Source organism: Dermacentor andersoni, chromosome 1 (genome assembly GCF_023375885.2).
Source record: "Dermacentor andersoni chromosome 1, qqDerAnde1_hic_scaffold, whole genome shotgun sequence".
Classification (NCBI taxonomy): domain Eukaryota; kingdom Metazoa; phylum Arthropoda; class Arachnida; order Ixodida; family Ixodidae; genus Dermacentor; species Dermacentor andersoni.
Genome location: NC_092814.1, coordinates 33,723,326 through 33,742,701, shown reverse-complemented (window position 1 = coordinate 33,742,701; position 19,376 = coordinate 33,723,326). Strand labels below are relative to the sequence as shown.

General features: G+C 43.5%; 1 protein-coding gene across 5 annotated transcripts in view; it reads left to right on the top strand.

Moving 5' to 3' along the window:
- The window catches only part of Ae2 (anion exchange protein Ae2), a 356,548-nt gene that overhangs the window by 324,157 nt on the left and 13,015 nt on the right, over positions 1 to 19,376 (top strand). For all 5 annotated transcript variants that reach the window (XM_050193754.3, XM_050193751.3, XM_072286088.1 and 2 more), the window contains 3 exons: positions 7,991 to 8,302; positions 8,379 to 8,468; positions 12,755 to 12,918. In XM_050193754.3, the coding sequence (XP_050049711.1) occupies positions 7,991 to 8,302; positions 8,379 to 8,468; positions 12,755 to 12,918 (566 nt within the window). The remainder of the gene's footprint in view (positions 1 to 7,990; positions 8,303 to 8,378; positions 8,469 to 12,754; positions 12,919 to 19,376) is intronic.

Here is a 19,376-nt window from a genome sequence, read left to right as displayed (position 1 = left end):
TAATAATAAAAAGGTGTGGCCTGCTGCATCAGGCGGGCTGCTATGGGAGCGAACGAGACAGCTGTAGTTGCATTCCTGGCTGCTTGGCTGGGCCGAATGGCGCTAGCTGGCGGGGATGGGACGCGTCGGGCTACAGCGTTCCAAGCGCGTTCCTGGTGCGTTTTCTATGTGGATCCTAGACAACAGTCTCCGGCTGGCTGGACCGCAGTAGATCACGCTATTTTCAATGCACACGGCAGGCCGCACCTCTTTTCTTTTTTTATATCTAGCGGTCGTGCGACAGGCATTCCTTGAGGAGGTGGAAGCATGATAAGACCGATAGAGTAAGTAGTGGCTGATAGACAAGAAAAATGGTAACAATAGATGTGTGGCAATATCTACTGCCAAAGGGTCACTTGATTAAATTCAAGTTGGCCCATTGGTCAGTTTTCAAAGGTGCCAATGGGAATATAAAAAACATAAGTACCAACTGGTCATAATAATGGACCCTAAATGCCTACTGGTTTTAATGGAGCATTTCAAAGATGGGCTACACCACTGAACATTGAATACAGGCAATGAAAAAAATTGCAGAATTGAAAATGCAAGTTCTCAAAAGGAATCTTTGTAGCATATTATCATTAGGCAGAACATTTTTTTCCTGTAAGTGACAAAATATGCTGAAAAACTTTTTCTTTTTAAACACCAGCATTAGTGGGTGATAGAAAGTCAGTTAGATCACATAAAGCATAAACAATGAATTCTTTCTTGAAAGTGAGTTACCCATGGGTTCGCTTACACTTGAATAAACTGATTGAATCATGTCACAAAAGCAACAAATGGCAGGGCTCTATACTTAATGGACCCCGCAGGGGCGTCTGCGTCAGCAGGCGTTTGGTGTGTTGCGACACCACGGACCCGAGCACACGAGGGTTGGACCCTCCCGTGTGGAGCCGTGCGCGGCTTAGCCGTGTCTGGGGAAAAGGGGATCCTGGAGGTTGAGCCGATGCAGGGTGTTTGGACCTTTAAGGCCCCCCGGCGGAGGCAACATGCCTCTTTGGCCTCTGCTTCGCATAGACGGCACCCCCGGACTGACCCACCCGGGGGAAATCGGTAGTTGCCCTTTCCTGTCTCTCTCTCCCTCCAATCTTCGTCTTTCTCTTCCTTTTCATCTTTCCTGTCTTCTCCTAGCTTCCGCTTACTTCCAATTTTTCCAGGCAGCAAGGGTTAACCTTGTGTGAATAGCCAACCTAGGTTATTTCATATTTGGTTATAGCGGTAATGTACAGCTGGCGTTTGCAGGCCGTGTTTCACACGCCCTGCAGCGTCCCCTTGTAGGACTCCACGGTGGGTGGCTGGCGTTACTGCCGAAATATCACATCTATTTATGGATAGCTCCTTTCCTCGACTCCCTGATCGCCCTCCGAAAAGAGGGCGCACCGATGAAGTCTTTCAGTTTTTCGGACGCCAAGTCCACAACTTCCCACGTTTCCATGTTATTCATTCTGCAAAACCAGAAAAACCAGTAAGAACTATCTCACCCTTCCTTGTTTCCAAGTCATTGACCGAAGTCTTTGGTCCTGGTTATAACGCATCGAGGATGGCAAGCGGTGATCTTCTCTTGGAGCTCCGCGATCAAAAGCAATATGAAAAACTGTCAGAACTAGAGTCATTTGGGGAAACCCAAATAACAGTAACTCAGCACCGTACCATGAACACCACCAGCGGCGTTGTCTCGGACGATGACATGCTAGAGCTCACTGAAGCTGAACTCTTGGAGGGCTTCAGTGAACAGAATGTCATAAATGTTAAGCGAATTAAGATCAGGCGAGACGGTAAAGAGATCAATACGAAACACCTGATACTCACTTTCGGTTCAAGTGTCCTCCCCGAGTCCATCGAGGCCAGTTATATCAAACTTCGTGTTAGGCCATACGTGCCCAATCCTCTCAGATGCTTTAAGTGCCAAAGGTTCGGCCACAGTTCACAGAACTGTCGAGGCCGGCTGACATGTGCCAAGTGTAGTGACACTGAACATTCCTCCGAAACATGCCAGAAGACTCCACATTGTGTCAACTGTGATGGCGAGCACGCCGCATACTCGCGCGCCTGCCCGTCGTGGAAAAGAGAAAAAGAGATTGTGACAATCAAAGTCAAAGAAAATATATCTTTCAAGGAGGCACGTAGGCAGGTGTCATACCTGTCTAAGAGCAGCTTTGCCGATGTGGCGCGTAAGGGGGCAGCGTCACAACGGCCTCCGGCGGCTGTCCGACCCACAGGCAGTGAGTCGGCAGTTACGCCATCTGCCCCCGCGGCGGTTGCAGCTAGCGCTGCTCCGTCAACCGAGGAGAAGGGACCCTCCACCCCGAAGGTGGGCGCAGCCGAGGCTGCCCCAACCTCCGAGGCCCCTTCCAGCGCTGGCAACGGCCAGCGCAGCCAAATCCCTCAGGGAGCCCCATCGACCTCCGGGCTGGTGGGCGCAGGGGTCTTGCCCTCCAAGGTGGGACTCCCTCTGAAAACCTCTCGCTCGCAAGAGCGCTTGTCCGGCGCCTCACACGAGGCAATGGACACTACACCTGTCCCCAAGGCGCACCAAACGCCTAAGGAGCGTCGAGAATCGCTCGAATGCTTCAGAAAGAACAAAACACCTATTGCAGGGCCTCGAAAGGGCTCTGTAATATAAGGCATCCACTCCGTTTCCGTAAACACAGCACCAATTTACCTTAAACATGGATACACAAATCATTCAATGGAACATCAGAGGTCTCCTTAGAAACCTTGATGATTTGCAAGAACTCATCCACAAACATAATCCAAAAGTGCTGTGTTTACAGGAAACACACTTAAAATCTAAACACACAAACTTTCTCCGTACGTATGTTACGTTTCGCAAAGATCGCGATGATGCCGTCGCATCATCGGGTGGTGTTGCGATTCTTACTCATAGAAGTATTGCGTGTCAACCTTTACAGCTACAAACGCCCCTTGAAGCAGTGGCGGTTCGAGTTGTCCTACTAAACAAACTCATCACCATTTGCTCCCTTTACATACCCCCGCATTACCAACTGAACAAACATGAATTTCACTCTTTGATCGATCAATTGCCAGAACCTTATGCTGTTCTTGGCGATTTCAACGCGCACAGCTCCCTGTGGGGCGACTCTCGTATAGATGCGCGAGGTCGCCTTGTTGAACAGTTCCTTCTTTCTTCTGGAGCGTGCCTTCTCAATAAGAAAGAACCCACATACTACTCTCTTGCAAACCGATCCTTTTCGTCAATAGATCTTAGTATAGTCTCCCCGTCTGTACTGCCTGAACTTGAATGGGAAGTTACCGACAACCCTTACGGTAGCGACCACTTCCCTATACTGCTAAGATCATATAAAGAAAACGAATATCCACCATACGCTCCTAGGTGGAAGATTGAGACAGCTGATTGGGAGAAATTTCGATCTCTAACTAGTATCTCATGGGCTGACCTGTCTTCGTTAGGAATTGACGCTGCAGTCGAGTTTTTTACAGCATTCATAATAGATGTCGCATTTAAATGCATATCAGAAGTAAAAGGCTTGGCCTGCAAACGGCGTGTCCCATGGTGGAACGACGATTGTAGGATCACTCGTAAAAAACAGAACAGGGCGTGGGGGTTGCTACGCGCTTCTCCCACTGCAGAGAATCTAGTCAACTTTAAAAAAGTAAAATCCGAAGGCAGGCGAACCCGCCGACAGGCCAGACGAGAAAGTTGGCAGAAGTTTCTATCGAATATTAACTTGTTCAGAGATGAGGCGAAAGCCTGGAACAGGGTCAATAGGATAAGAGGGCGACAAGCACATGCACTCCCTTTGGTAAACACAGAAGGCCATACCCTACAAGATCAGGCGGACTCACTTGGGGAGCACTTTGAGAGCGTGTCAAGTGCCAACCATTACTCGCAATCCTTTCTGAAATATAAACAAATAGAAGAATGTAAGCCACTCATGAGAAAATGTCAACAGAATGAACCATACAACTGTCCTTTTAGCATTGCCGAGTTGAGAGCTGCCTTGAGCGCATGCAAGAGCTCTGCACCGGGATCTGACAGAATCATGTATGAAATGATCAAAAACTTACATAAAGACACCCAAGTTACACTAGTCACAATTTTCAACACGATTTGGGCTGCGGGATACTTCCCGACTACATGGAAAGAAGCCATTGTGATCCCGGTTTTGAAACAAGGCAAAGATCCTTCCTCAGTGGCAAGTTACCGCCCGATAGCCCTGACAAGTTGCCTTTGTAAGGTATTTGAAAAAATGATCAATCGCCGTCTCGTGCATCTCCTAGAGTCCAGTAAAATGCTTGACCCATTTCAATGTGGTTTTCGGGAAGGGCGATCTACAACCGACCATCTTGTGCGCATCGAAGCGAGCATTCGCGATGCCTTCGTGCACAAGCAATCTTTCTTATCTGTATTTCTGGATATGGAAAAAGCGTACGACACAACCTGGCGGTACGGAATTCTGCGCGATCTTTCCACGCTAGGTATCCGCGGCAATATGCTAAATACTATAGAGAGCTACCTAGAGAACCGTACATTTCGAGTGAAAATAGGTCCTGCACTGTCGCGTACATTTATACAGGAAACTGGGGTACCCCAGGGTGGCGTACTCAGCTGCATGCTCTTTGTCGTAAAGATGAACACGCTTCGTGCATCTTTACCACCAGCTATTTTCTATTCCGTCTACGTAGACGATATACAAATAGGTTTTAAATCCTGCAACCTCACAGTCTGCGAGAGACAGGTACAGCATGGTTTGAACAAGGTGTCACAGTGGGCAGAGAAAAATGGATTTAAAATCAATCCTCACAAGAGTTCTTGTGTTCTGTATACAAGAAAGAGAGGCCTGGTTCCGGATCCTTGCTTAGAACTGTGTGGACAACAGATACCTGTAAACAAAGAACACAAATTTCTAGGTGTTATACTTGACAATAGACTCACTTTCATCCCACACATAAAACATCTTAAAGAAAAATGTCTGAAAACAATGAACCTATTGAAACTTCTATCGCAGACTACGTGGGGTAGTGACAGGACGTGCCTAATGAATCTCTATAAGAGCCTGATTCGGTCACGATTAGATTATGGTGCCGTGATCTATCATTCTGCCGCCCCGAGCGCGCTAAAGATGCTAGATCCGGTCCACCATCTAGGAATCCGCTTAGCCACGGGCGCTTTCAGAACGAGTCCCATACAAAGTTTATATGCAGAATCGAATGAGTGGTCACTTCATATCCAGAGAACATACATCAGCCAAATATATTTTTTGAAAGTCCGCTCTAATCCTCAACATCCGTGTTATAATACCGTTAACGAGATGACATACGTTACACTCTTTCGCAATCGTCCCTCCGTAAGACAGCCTTTCTCGCTGCGTGTGAGGGAGCTAGCTTAGTGAAGAAATGCATGTTCCACTCCTCGAGCTTCGCCTAATGCATCCAGCCAAGCTGCTACCTCCTTGGGAGTGGCAGCTCATAGAATGCGATATATCTTTCGTGCAAGTCACAAAGCATGCTCCAGAGATTGAAATACACATGCATTTCCGGGAACTCCAGTACAAGTACTCCTGCACGGAGTTCTACACAGATGCATCGAAGTCACACGACGGGGTGTCCTACGTAGCCGTCGGTCCATCCTTCTCAGAATCCGGCGTACTGCATCCGGAAACTAGTATCTTTACGGCTGAAGCCTACGCAATATTATCAACCGTGAAGCATATAAGGAAATCAAAACTCAAAAGATCAGTTATATATACAGACTCCCTAAGTGTCGTGAAGTCTTTGATGTCATTCTCTAACCACAAAAATCCGGTAATTAATGAACTCTATTCCGTTCTGTGTAAAGCGTATATAGGTAACCAGCATGTCATCATATGCTGGGTGCCAGGTCACAGGGGCATCGAAGGTAATGATCTGGTGGACCAGATGGCCACGTCAGTTGCATCGCATTCTGCTAATCCCACCGCTGCAGTTCCTGTCACAGACCTGAAGCCCTTCTTACGGAGGAAACTACGGAACCACTGGCAGCGCCTATGGGACGCGGAAACAAATAATGAGCTCCACGTGATAAAGCCACAGTTAGGATTTTGGCCCTCTGTAACAAAATCGCGCCGAACAGATGTTCTATTCTGTCGTCTCAGAATAGGACACACATTCGGCACCCATAATTTTCTACTCACCGGAAATGACCCTCCAACCTGCGGTAGATGCGAGGAGAGGCTTACCGTCCTCCACGTCCTCCTGGAGTGCCGGAAAGCCGAATCTGAAAGAAAGAAACATTTTCCCTTAGCATACCGGCAGCACATTCCCCTTCACCCATTAATGTTACTCAGCCCAGAACCGCTATTTGACACCAATGCAGTCCTAAGTTATCTGAAAGATGTTGTATTGCATGTTGTTAGCCCCACATGTTCGTAGCGTCTCCTCTCTTCAGAGGATGGCGCTGTGATAGATCTTTTGTATAGCACGTGCCTCTAGGCCCTTGTGTTTCAAGGGCTCCGGCGAGGCAACAGTGCTCCAGCTATTTTTACCATCTCATATATTTTCAATTCTATGTCATTCTTTTACGATGGATTTTAATGTTCATAGTATTCGTCATTAGTCATCGCCATAATTTTATATCACGTAGATTTTATGCACTTTACAGCAACTATTTTTAGGCCACTTTACAGCCAAGTCACATCTCCATAATACATCGTCAACATCACCACTTGTCATGGCGCTCTTTGGCCACACCTGGCCCTTGCGCCATTAAACACCACATATCATCATCATCATATACTTAATGGATTATCAAAATGATCCTTTTCCGGCCTATTGGAGTGGAATATGCTATTGAAATTTTCAGTTGGTCTTAATGGTACAAATGGCCTTAATGGAGCTGATTGGTCCCATTCGATCAAGGCATATGGTCAATCGAAAACTCATGCTTCTAATGTTTCTTTTTTTTTTATCAAGTCAGCACTATGTCACAGAGAGCCCACAAATTTAAACAAAATCGTTGGCATCTTTGTTTATTGCTGTTGATGATTTAGTTATCGGTGCAACATTTGCTAAAGCACTCTGACATTGGTCATAAAAAATTGCACGAGAGTTGGTGATGCCTTTGGAGACAAGGTACGTATATGGAGCAATCGCATACAGGAGTATAGAGTCGCTAAGTAGCTGAGAACATAAAAGAAAAAGTGTTGTGATGTAACACTGGTCTCCGAAAAGGCCTATGCAGGCTAGGTGCATGCCAGGGTGAAACTAGTTGCAAAGGTGTGGCATGTTTGTGAGCAGAGGGCAGTTTAATTTCTCCTAATTAAACTTGGAACCTAGCTGTTAGGTTATTTTTTATAAAAATTATTTTGTTAGCGCATTCCTTGGTTGATGCTTTAGAACCGCTGGTAACAAAAAAGACTAAATTTGGGCTAGGGACCCTTTAATGCAGCTTTTTGCAGCGCAGTATGATGGTAATGCGTTTGGCAACCAGAAGCAAAATGTGTCCTTCTAGCAGTGGTGCACCAATCTGTGCGGCATGGCATTAGACAGGCAGTGTCGCACATGGCTTTAGACAGCCAATGTTAAGCAAACCAAGTTAAAATGTAATAAACTGGGTCATTTGTTCAGAGTTGTCGTCTTCCATTGTTGCTTTAGATCATGAAAGAGATCTCACCGTAATTTTTATTGCTTAGCTGGTTTGTCTGGACAGAACAGGTCAAATGTGTATATACTGAAGTTGATAGGGCACAGGGAACTTACAAGTTAAGGAAACACATATTTTAAAATGAAATGTTATATTACATTTTGAATTGAACATAGCATCTTGTATACACCCTGATTCGTGGCCACTAAATAATGTGCCAGTACCATGTATGGTGCACATATAGTGCATGCCTTCCATGCACCAAAGCTGTAAAAATTCCATGTGACATTTGCAAATATTCATTTTGCTGCTGTTTGTCACAAAGACCTATTGATTTCTTCTTTACAGATCTTTGTTACTCATCCTTTGCTTAAAGCAAGTGACTACTGTGATAGCTCCCCTGAGGCCTACCTTCCAAACAATATTTCTGCTGGAAACTGGACTGACATATCTTCTGCAAACTGGACTGACTTGTCTGCTGCAAACTGGACTGATGTGTTTGCTGCTAACTGGAGTGGAAAGCTCTATCCAGAATTTGAAATCATAGAACGAACACGTCAACCGAACACTGCATTGCTGTCATTGATTTTGATGTTCTCTACGTTCTTCTTAGCAGATTTTCTGAGGAAGTTTCGTAACAGCAGTTTCCTTGGGAGAAATGTAAGTATTCTTACAACATGTGGGAAAGCTACCTGTGCAGGTAAACTGGAATTATTTACCTTTCTTTTTCTTGCAGGCAAGAAGGGCTCTTGGAGACTTTGGTATTCCTATTGCCATTATTGCAATTGTTACCTTGGACTTTTTTGTTCCAAACACGTATTCTCAAGTAAGAATTGCCACTGTGCAGTAATATTTACTCATTGCCTGCATTGCATTTTCACTAGTTAACCACAAGCATGAGTTGTAGTTTTCAATGTATAGAAATTAAGTTTTTACCATGTCTCCTAAGGATTAGGTGTGCATTCAGTTACATTTTCACAACAATTGCTATGTGAATATATTCATAACCAACATCAAGGGGTAACTATATTCCATATTTACTTCAGATTTCTTATAGCACCTTTAAAGACCAGTATATAGAGTAGCAAGCTGCTAAATTGTTTATGGAGAAATTGAAAATGGGCTACTAGTATTTGTTTAGAATTTTTGCAACGTCATATTTGTGATACGTTTAAAAAGATTTCAAGTGGAAGAAAAAGTATGCTTCCAATAGGATCTTAACCTACAACATTCAGGTGACCTTTGTACTAGTACTTACACATGTACATGTGCACTCACTCCTACCATGTAAATTTTCTACCACCAAAAATTATTTTGGAAGATCACTATACACAACACTAAGCTTGCCTTGGCACCTCACCAGACCACAAAATCAATAATCTGGATAAGCCTGGTTTCCATACTATTATTACTTTATTAATGCAGTGTGATCCACTAATAACAATGTTAACAAAATTTGAAAATTCAATTGTTACAACTGCAGAAGGGTTGAAAATATAGCTTGTTTGGTACATTGTTGGTAACTCGAGAACAGCTCAAAACGATAGGACAAGAAAGACTATGCGTCCTTGTGTTGTCTTACTTGTCCCATCGTTTTGCTCTGTTCCCAAGTTCCCAACATATTATAACTGGTTATTGTTATACAGGGTGTCCCAGCTAACTTTATAGCCAGAGTTTCTCCCAAAACTCCCAATACAGCTTTCTGTGGCTCAATGCATTCTGCATAAAAGTGTGTTTCCAAGCGTGAAAGAAGCCCCCGAGTGCACGCAAAGTGCCTCAAGCGGCCAGTCATGCGACAATGTTGCATGCATTTGTGGGCTTCTTTTAGGCTGGAAAAAAAAACTCTTTTATGTAGCACGTATTGAGCAACAGAAAGCTGTATTGGGAGATTTTCATGGCGCTCTAAAATTTTCCCATTGACATGTTTAATCTAATTATAATATTCGAGGAGCTGATTAATTAGTTAGGACTAGTTATTTGATTAGGCTGAATGAAAAAATAATAATTTTAGTCTCTCCAAGCGACAGCAAAAATTGCCTTGGTTCTGTCCAGCTATGTGGCATTCACATATTTTTAAACTGTGGCTAAGGTTAGCTGGGTCACCCTGTATATAAACTTACCAGAAATCTGCCACCTAGGATATTCATACACCACTGTATGAACCACACATCTTTTATGCTGTCTCAATATGACTCAATATGGAAAGAGTTTATCCTTCAAAATGATCTAGTCCTATGAGTACGTGCGCCTATATTATATTAATGAAACTATGTGGTGAAGCCTAAACTTTGAAATAAATTATCTTAATTTTGTTATACAAACAACTTTTATATGACATCGTGTGCTTTAGCATTAAGCAGGCCAAAAGAGCCCAAAATGTATGCTTGATTTTGTGGCCAGTGGGAGTTCATGATGATGTAGCCTGTCGCATATAGTCATTTTCCATGTGCTGACAATAATTTTTTTGACTTCATAACATATCAAATTTGCGGTGCTCTTGAATGTTGGCATGTTGCTTTCCACAAGTATGCCAGTCTACAATATATTTATTTCTATTTCCTCTCTATTTTTATGGGTTGATTCACCTGAAAGCCAGAGCTTTTTCTAAGCCAGAATTTCATAATTGTACATGAGCTGCAATACAATTAAACCTGGTTTTATCGAATTCCTTAATGCGCTTACATAGTTTGATGTGTCTGGTAATTCTACGTACCCTAACCATTTGCAACAAACCTGAATGATCCAGTGATTCACGTAGACAACTTGGTTGTGGACATCTTGAACTTCTCAATAACAAGTGGTCATGGCTTAGGTGAACTGTTCATGCTAACCTTGAGGAGCTCTGTTGTGTGAGCCTTGTTATGTTTTGTGCCATGACACTTTCTATTTTGAATCACCACAGTCTAGTTGGGTAAAAGCTGCCAAAGTAAGGCTGTGTCATCTGTATGTTAAACATGTGCATGGCTTGTACTTTCTAAAAAAGAATTGAAATTTGGGCTAGTTGGTAAAGATTCATCATGGTATAATGGACACCAAGCAGAACACACAACAGAAGGATGTGGACAGTGGTGCTACTGGCAACTGAAATACTTTATTAAAATGGCAAAAAAAAATTATTTTTATAAACCACCCTCATGCATGCTCAAAAACCTAGGCAAGGAATAATGGAGAGGGAGCAGAAAGCAATACCAGTTATGTGCCTTCCAAAAGGTCTACCTCCTTGCCAGCCAGAGGAAGTGATGAACAACTGACACAGTCATCCAATTTCTTGAAGCTATGGTAAGCTTCCACAACACTTCGGGTATCTTTTTCTGTGTGCTGCTGTTCGACAATACAGATACCTTGTTCCGGCTCAGATGAAAGTATACCTGAGAAGGTATGGAAACTTACTGTATCTTCAAGAACTCTGATGTCTGTGTCAGTTGTTATTTAGTTACTCTGTCTGCCAAAGCGATGGGCTCTTTTGGAAGGCACGTGACTAGTGTTGCTTTCAGGTACCCACTGTCATTCTTTGTCAGGGTTTTCAAGCATGCATGATGGCTGTTTTGAACTACTTTTTGTGTTGTTTTAATGAAGTCTGTCAGTTGTGAGTAGTGCCATTGTCTGTCCCCTTCGCTTATGTGTTCTATTTGGTCTGCGTGACAGCACAATGAATCGTACTTTGCAGTCACTGCATCTAAAAGCAGTAAACAACTGCACAACTACGCTTTATTACCTTACTGACCTTAAGAGGAAGCTTTAGCTCGGGCCCAACTCCGACGTGGCCTATTCAAATACATGTAAAACACAAAAACACTTTTCTGAGATAACCCCTGGACCAATTTTAAGGAAATTTGTTGCATTTGAGAGAATAAGGTAAATTCTAGTGACTGTTGGAAGCAGAATTTCAATTTAGGGCCTGAATTTTTCTAAAAAGATTTTCAAAAATTCGAAAGTTTGAAAAAAAATGGAAGCACGATATATGTAAATTAATAGCTCTGCATCAAGAACAGATATTGCAGTTCTGCAAACAGCATCCACCAGATCATTGACAGACAAATTTGATGTCATTTTATATTTTACGTGAATTTGTTACGTTGTGTACAAGGGTTCCGCAAAAGCTGTATTTCCATATTACTAAATTTTTGGAGATTCATTTGTAACATATCAATTTTGTCCGCTTTAGATGCGCTATCAGATGAAATTCACTGAATTATGCTATCATTTTTCCTTGCTAAGTTACATAGTTGTAAACTTGATAGTTTTGTTTTCTGAAAATTTTCCATTTTTTTCAATTGGTAATAAATAATTGACGATCTAAATCAAAAATTACAAACCAACAGTCACTAGGTTTTAGGTTTCTCTTTTAAACGCAACAAACCTCGTCAAATCTGGTGCAGTGGTTTGCAGAGAAAAACAAATTCTCCTTTTACATGTATTTAGATAGGAGCACCCGAGCTAAAGCTTCCTCTTAAGCAAACAAACAACCTAATAAAGAATATCGAATAAATGTTCAACCATGCCCAAAAAAGAGGCATGCTCAAAAGACATGTTTAAAGAGAACAGAGACCCATGCTTGCCATCGTTTAACGCCACTTGTGGGCAACTTTATGACGCAGGTCATATATGCTTGTAGTTTTATACATTCCGTTTTCACACTGTAATAAGCAGCTTACTCTGCACAAATGTGTGTTTTCCGTGTTCAATATGGAGCATTGTTCACTGTACTGTAGTTCGTTATATTTGGGTCTGACTTATCTGGTTTACTTTGCATAGAGTTCATGCAAAAGTTGGTCACTAAGGTGACCACTCATCATAGGTGACGTATATTTGCCACTGTTTTTAGCACATTCTATGGTAGCTTGTTTTAGTATCATTGTTTCCTGTGGCTCTTGGTTACTTAACCCCAGAAATCTGCTGTGAATTTAGCATTGCTTGTAAGGTTTTGTTAAGGTTCTAAATCTGCTTTGGTTTATTTTTGTACAACATGTAGTATTCTGTTTTTGCCAGCAAGTGCTGTCAAATTGCTTGAATAAGTAGGTGTACTGTCTGTAGCAGCTTTGGAAGTTAGGCTGCATCAGAGGACTTAAAAAACAGTGGAGTTCACATCCATCTTGCCATTCAACATTGCAGAAGCTGAAGGTTCCCAATGGACTCAGCACCAGCATTGAAGGACGTGGTTGGTTTGTTTCTCCAATCAGCTCAACACGACCATTCATTTGGTGGCACATTTTTGTGGCTGCACTTGGTGCTGTGCTGGTCTTCATACTCATGTTCCTCGAGATTGAAATCTGCGAGTAAGTTGTTGCAGGCTATACTAGATCTGTCGTTCCTTTCAGCCTTTTCTATCAGTGCTCATAAAATTTTCAAATTGTATTTTCACACACAAGAAAACAATTTTTGGTGTGGAACATCCAGTTACCTATAAAAAAGCCTCTGTTTTACCAAGAAATCTTTAATAGACAAGATGGCTGAACCTGATATTTAGGCAGCTTTTCACATGTGTGATCAGTAACTATGCTGCTTGTGTGTACATCTTGAACTTATAGAGCGAACTCTAGATTCAAATTCATCATTACATCTCAATAACATAGCCACTTTGCTCACTCTCTTTCTCTATCTTTTTTAACATGTACTTTACTGCTAATGTTAAAAATAATGGTTCAAAGTAGGGGTGTGCTAATACTTGAATCACAATCGAATCGAATAGTGGACATACGAATAATTCAATTTATTAATCAAATATCTACTATAAACAAGAAGAAAGGGGCTTAACCGAGGGGCCTGATTTTTTATTAGTCATATCATAAGAAGCCAACAAACACTGACACCAAGGACATCATAGGGGAAATTACTTGTGTTTTTTGGCTTCTTATAATATCACTAATAAAAAATCAGGCCCCTCGGTTAACCCCCTTTCTTCTCGTTTATTACAACGAGAGTCCTGAATCCGGCAACATTGATGCCTTCAGGTAGCATGTGTGGGTTTATTGACCGGTTGCCTTCACCCAAAAATATACGTTCTCGTGATGCCTGCGGCAGAAAGGATGTTCCACGTCCGCCGCCAAGGTCTGTGAGTGGTGGTGTTGGCTAACACTCTCAGGTTTCTACTAGCAAACCTAAATGCCCAAGAAAGTGGATGGGGAAATGGCGCCGTGGTAGCTCAATTGGTAGAGCATCGCACGCGAAATGCGAAGGTTGTGGGATCGTTCCCCACCACTTTCATTTCCATTAATTTATCATTTCATTGTTTCATTTATTAAGCACAAGTAATTTCCCCTATGTTGTTCTTGGTGTCAGTGTTTGTTGGCTTCTTATGATATGACAAATATCTACTATGCGATTTTTCGAATATTCAATATATTTGGTGTAGAGACCCGCGTAGTGCCACATGTTGCATGCGCCGCAAAGCCTTTCATGCTCAATGCTGGCCAGGTAAGTGTTTCACTTCATCCTTATCACAAACGGAGCACTGCGTGTAACGTGGACAAGCCACCCCGGCTGGCGCGGTAGCGGACTTTGTCACTACAAGTGCTCCCTGATGTTGACCCGATGCGGGGATCCCACACACAGAGACCAAGTGCCATAATTTGCAGAATGACGCTGCATTGACCAGGGCCACCTCTGTCTGTACAAGCTTCATCCGTGTCAACAGGGCCAATCCAAATGGTAAAACAACGTGAACAAAGCGAACACCAACAAAAGCAACACATATTTCGTAAAGTGCGAAATTGTGTGTGAAGATCGGGCCGTTTAGCTGCCTATAGGCATGCAGATTGTGATGGATACGCGGTGACGAATTTCACGCTACTTCAACAGCCATCAGTCTAACCTGCAAGCGTGATCTCAGGACCAGTCGCTGATGAGCCATCTGTATGAAAATATTAGCATGAAGCATTCCATGACGGCTTGTGGCCCATTACCACATCAGCCAGTGGCGGCCACACTGCCTAGGCCATTAGGCCCAATTGACAATGCCAAATAAACGCACCTCTATTTGCAACTGCTGCACAACAAAGGCTGACAAGCTGCCTCACGAATGAAAGCAAGTGCATGGGATGGCAACAAAGTTGTTCAGGGCCTGTATCTTTGCGACACACCGTACGGCAGCTTCTCGTTTCCAACAACATCGGTCTCTTTTGTGTAGCTTCGAGTGAACCATCACAAGACTAGCTTACACAGTGGACGTGAAGGTGTAATGACCCGCCTGCATGCATTTGCGCAGACGGCAGATAAATGAAGGGAAAGGGGGAAGTTAATAAAACAATATATATTTTCCTGACCGTCATAAACTAGAACTGAGCTGTAGTATGAGCTGACATACTAATTTGGTAAGAAACTCTTTGATGCCGACTGGTAGCACTGGGTATGTGCCATGCGGTCTGTGCTGGTCTTCAGTGAGCCTCTTTGATGCGAAATTGGGTCAGTGGGTAAGTGCCACTCCTCAATGAACGTCTTTGGCGCCAACTTGGGCAACTAGGCATGTGCCACTGGGAATGTGCCACCTTACAGTGATGAAAAATATCCCTAAAATTTCTTCAATGCTGTGTGCAATTGAACCCACGTCATAAGGGTTCCTCAAGGACAGCAACCCTACGCATTAGCAGGCTGCACCACAAGTGCACTGGGTATGCGCCACTTTTCAGTGAACACCTTTCATGATAACGCTTTCGCAAGCTGCGCCATGAGTACACTGGGTATGTGGCGCTCTTCAATGAGCTTCTCGACAATTTGGCTCACTGAGTACGTGCAACTGAGCGTGCTGCAAGTGAGGGAACAATTCTCATTGTTAGCAGTCACCGGAGCGCCATGTTTCTCGTCTCGGAGGCCACGTGCGAACTTCTCGGCATTTCCACTTGATGGCGCAGTGCATCTAGAAAGAAGCGTGAGAGAGGAGCCTGGTTGCTGCATGACTTGTTTCTCAGCATTAGCACGCACTGGCGCACTATGTATTTCAGAGGCCACGCACAGGCTTAACAGCGAGGGTGCTGGATGGCACTGTGTGTTATTGGGCAAGCGCGAAAGAGAAATCCCACTACAGTATGCACTTCATACATAACTCGTTTTGACAATGGCAATACGTTGTGTCGCTATATTGATTCAGTGCTAACGAATTATCGTCAAGAGTCATCGTGAGATGGATTCTGCCACAATTTTTTTTCATAGCTGCACATTAGAAATTTTCTATACCTGCTATGGCTGATGATTTCAGTGAACAATATAATAGTTGAAACTGCCCTAATGAAGTCTGTACACCATCCTGAGTCACACTTCTCAATATGCAGAGGTAACACATTTACAGTAAAGTTCAAATAGCAAAGTATGAAACAATCTTGCTGCTTTTTTCCCCCCAACATATTGTAGTGCGATGTTGATAACGAGAGCATGGTGCAAGAACAGTAGTGCAAAAAAATTGTGTGGAATTCGTGATATAATAAATGCCAGAAGATGAAAAAAGCCAGAAATAGGCACACACGATGGAGGAACACAGTAGACGTTTCAGAATAAGCATGGCTCTCGATCTCCATGTTTTTAATTGCATCGAGTGAATACCAACCTTGTTGCATGAAAAACAGACATCACTGAATTTATGGGATAATGCATTGTGGTTAAACCAACACATTTGACAAGGGCAAGTTATTTTCTCTGAAGTGACTGTCACTGCGCTCATGGCAAGCCCTGTTCACATTTTTCCTTTACTAGACTGACTCTTTTTTAAGGTTCAAACCATTCTTGCCCACAATAACCTATCACTTGCCACTCCTTCATACCATCTATTCTTGGCATTAATTGTCGTGCGATATTGTGTTTGAAAGTAATTATGACACATTCATTAAAAAGAAACTTTTTCTTTAATATCCATGCTTAAAGGGCCCCTCACCAGGTCTGGCCATTTTGAGCTGACAAGCGTCATGCATACAATGCACGCTAATGATTGTGTCTGCTAAGTATTACATTGCTATGCGCCGCTAAAAGAGCAGAAATTTCAAACCGAATGCCATTTACCCTTCTCTTTGCGGGTGCTGCACTCCAAGCCGGAGGGATAGCTTATACGTGCTAGTGCGCCTAGGTACACGTGCCTTTGCTATGACATAGATCTTAGTGACTCGTGACTTCGATAATTATTCAAGGCAACATCTGTTATTTGTGTAATCTGTTGCACAGATAGATGAATTAAGATTTAGAGAAATAATAAAACACACAAACTGAATGTCTTTATGTATTTGTTTTACTTTGCACCGCAGAAAGAGAGATGTACTTCCATTTCGTCTGCTTGCTCCCATGGAACACGGTAGAAAATGGCATAGTTTCAGTTCCAGCGCATGCAACTGCACGACGTGGGAGAGAGAGAGAGAGTGTGTCATTGTGAAGAGGAAGAGGCACCATTTTCTACCGTGTTCCAGCGTGCGATCATGCTCTGTGATCCGCTTGTGTCTGTCTGCCTCGGTGTTCATGTAGCACTGACTTATACCGCTAGGCAGGTGTCCTCGTGCACAGTGCGCACAATCGTGCGCTGCATGAAACACGACAAATGCAACTGCTCGCACGCGACACCATCTGCAGAAGTGCGCCACGCAGCAAAAAAGTGAGGAGAAAAAAAAACGAAGGCGGAGCCCGTTTTGTTTGTGTCGCACGATCCTTGAGGTACGGTATGGGAGAACATGTGGAAGGAATTTCGCTCGCGGAGGCTAGACGGGGCAAGTGGAGAGAGTGTCTCTCTTCGAAGTGGCACTCGCCTCCTGAAATCATGGGTTCACGGCACTGAGATATTTCCATCTCGGCAATTAATGAGCCAATTTGAAAAATTCTTGTGGTTGAACGCTTTTAGAGAGCACGTATACAACTTCCAGCGTATAACCAAAATTTGCTATGGGGCCTGGTGAGGGGCCCTTTAAAGAGCGTTTGGACATATAGTACACCTACACCACCTGTGTCCTTAGCCCTATACTGTGACAGCATTTAAATCTGTCGAAACTGAGTTTCCTGTATCTGTCCATTTATCAGTTCAACCTTTCATTATGCTCACGATCATGGGCCTCTTTGATTATGCACTCCTGGACTATCTGCAAACCGCCTGCGACTTTCGGTCTTGACTAGTCCTGACAGAAGAGCATGTCACAGTAGCATGGTCCAGCTGTCGGAAATTGTTCGAGGTTTCGTTTGAAAGCATCATGACTGGAAGTCACTCTCCTGGCTGCCGTCATCTGCTCTTACCTACTCGTAGACAGCCCCCTACCAAGCGAATTCATTAGCGTGGCCTCCAAAATGGTGTAGTCTCAGAGGCCACATCACCAACACAGCCATAAAGCTTGATCACGTGACTGACACACTCTTAAACACAACCATAAACGTGTTTATAGAGCGCAGTTTACGTTGCGCTCTCGCTTTTTGTGCCCCTTAAGTCCTCTAACTAAGCTAGCTCATTGCCTGCAAAATTTAAGTGGAATTCACGCGCGGCATAAGCAAAATCGTGGCCTTGCCACATCACTGTTCACACAGAAAGCACCCGCCGATACCCTCAAAGCTTGTGAGACCATCTACTAAGGGCCCGACAAGAGTCTAGCACAGAGCGCACATACACTGTCTACTAATTCTTCATGTCAAAAAGCAAACGCTCAAACTTGGCAACAGAAAGGATCGACATATATGTCAGCAGTAATCGGCAAAGCTCGGATTGTATACCACCCCAGCTACTGATGTGAAATAGCCACATGCAATATGATATGATTCCACGCACACCAGTTTCACTAATCTGAAAAGTGAAATCTACCTGTTTGCTACGCATATAGCAATGAGCAGGACAGATTTCCAGAAACACATCAAGAAAAGCAAGCATGTGTGCTCGATCGCTCTGCTTCTCTCTTTAAAAAACACGAAGAATAAGCTGCAGCAATTAGACTGCTCATGAAAAAGTCGCATGACGGCATCGATGTAACAAAAGTGATAGCTGAGTGCACTTTATTTGCCGTGTGGAATGCGCAAAGTATGCAGACGCACAAGGCATCATCCACAACATGGCGTTAAACGATGTGTGCATCTTTTTAAGACAGCCATCGTCTGCTAGCTACTTGGGCTTGTCCAAGCAAAAATCTGCTGACAGCTCCAAGAGTCCGCATACAGTCCACGACTTCCGACCCATGAAAAATGAACGTGATTCTGGCAGCTCTCAGACTGGTGGGCAGAGCTTCCAAAGCTGTTCGAGAAAATCAAATGCAGGACAGCAGTCCCAAGCAGTCTGGGACTGTCAGGGACTGATAATCGAAGAGGCCCCATGTCATTGTTATCATCAGGCCACCTCCTCAGCATCACCCTCACCAAAGGGAGAAGATAAGCAAATCTTTGCCAACCACCGCCACTGAGATTTGAACTCGTATCTTTGCAACAATGTGCACTTGGGAGCTGACCATGCTAAACATTGCACTAAGCATTGCTCTGCCTTGGTGCTTGGTAATTCGTGCTGGGTATTGCGCAGTACAAAAACTCTGAGAATGATGGTGTTTGTGCGTGTATTTCGATGGCCACAAGATGTAACACTATAGTGGACTAGAGTGACGTGTGCATTACAAAGATAGAAAAAATGGGGTTATCCGCTGCGAGAGCCTGCTGCTGTCATAGTAAATGAGTTCAGAGCTGGAAATATAGCTGAAGTCTGACGATATTATTTTATTATTGTGATAGGAATAATACTGAAACTCAAGACGCATTCATGCCATAGCTTCAGTGCCACTGCTGCGATATCCTAATATCGACAGCG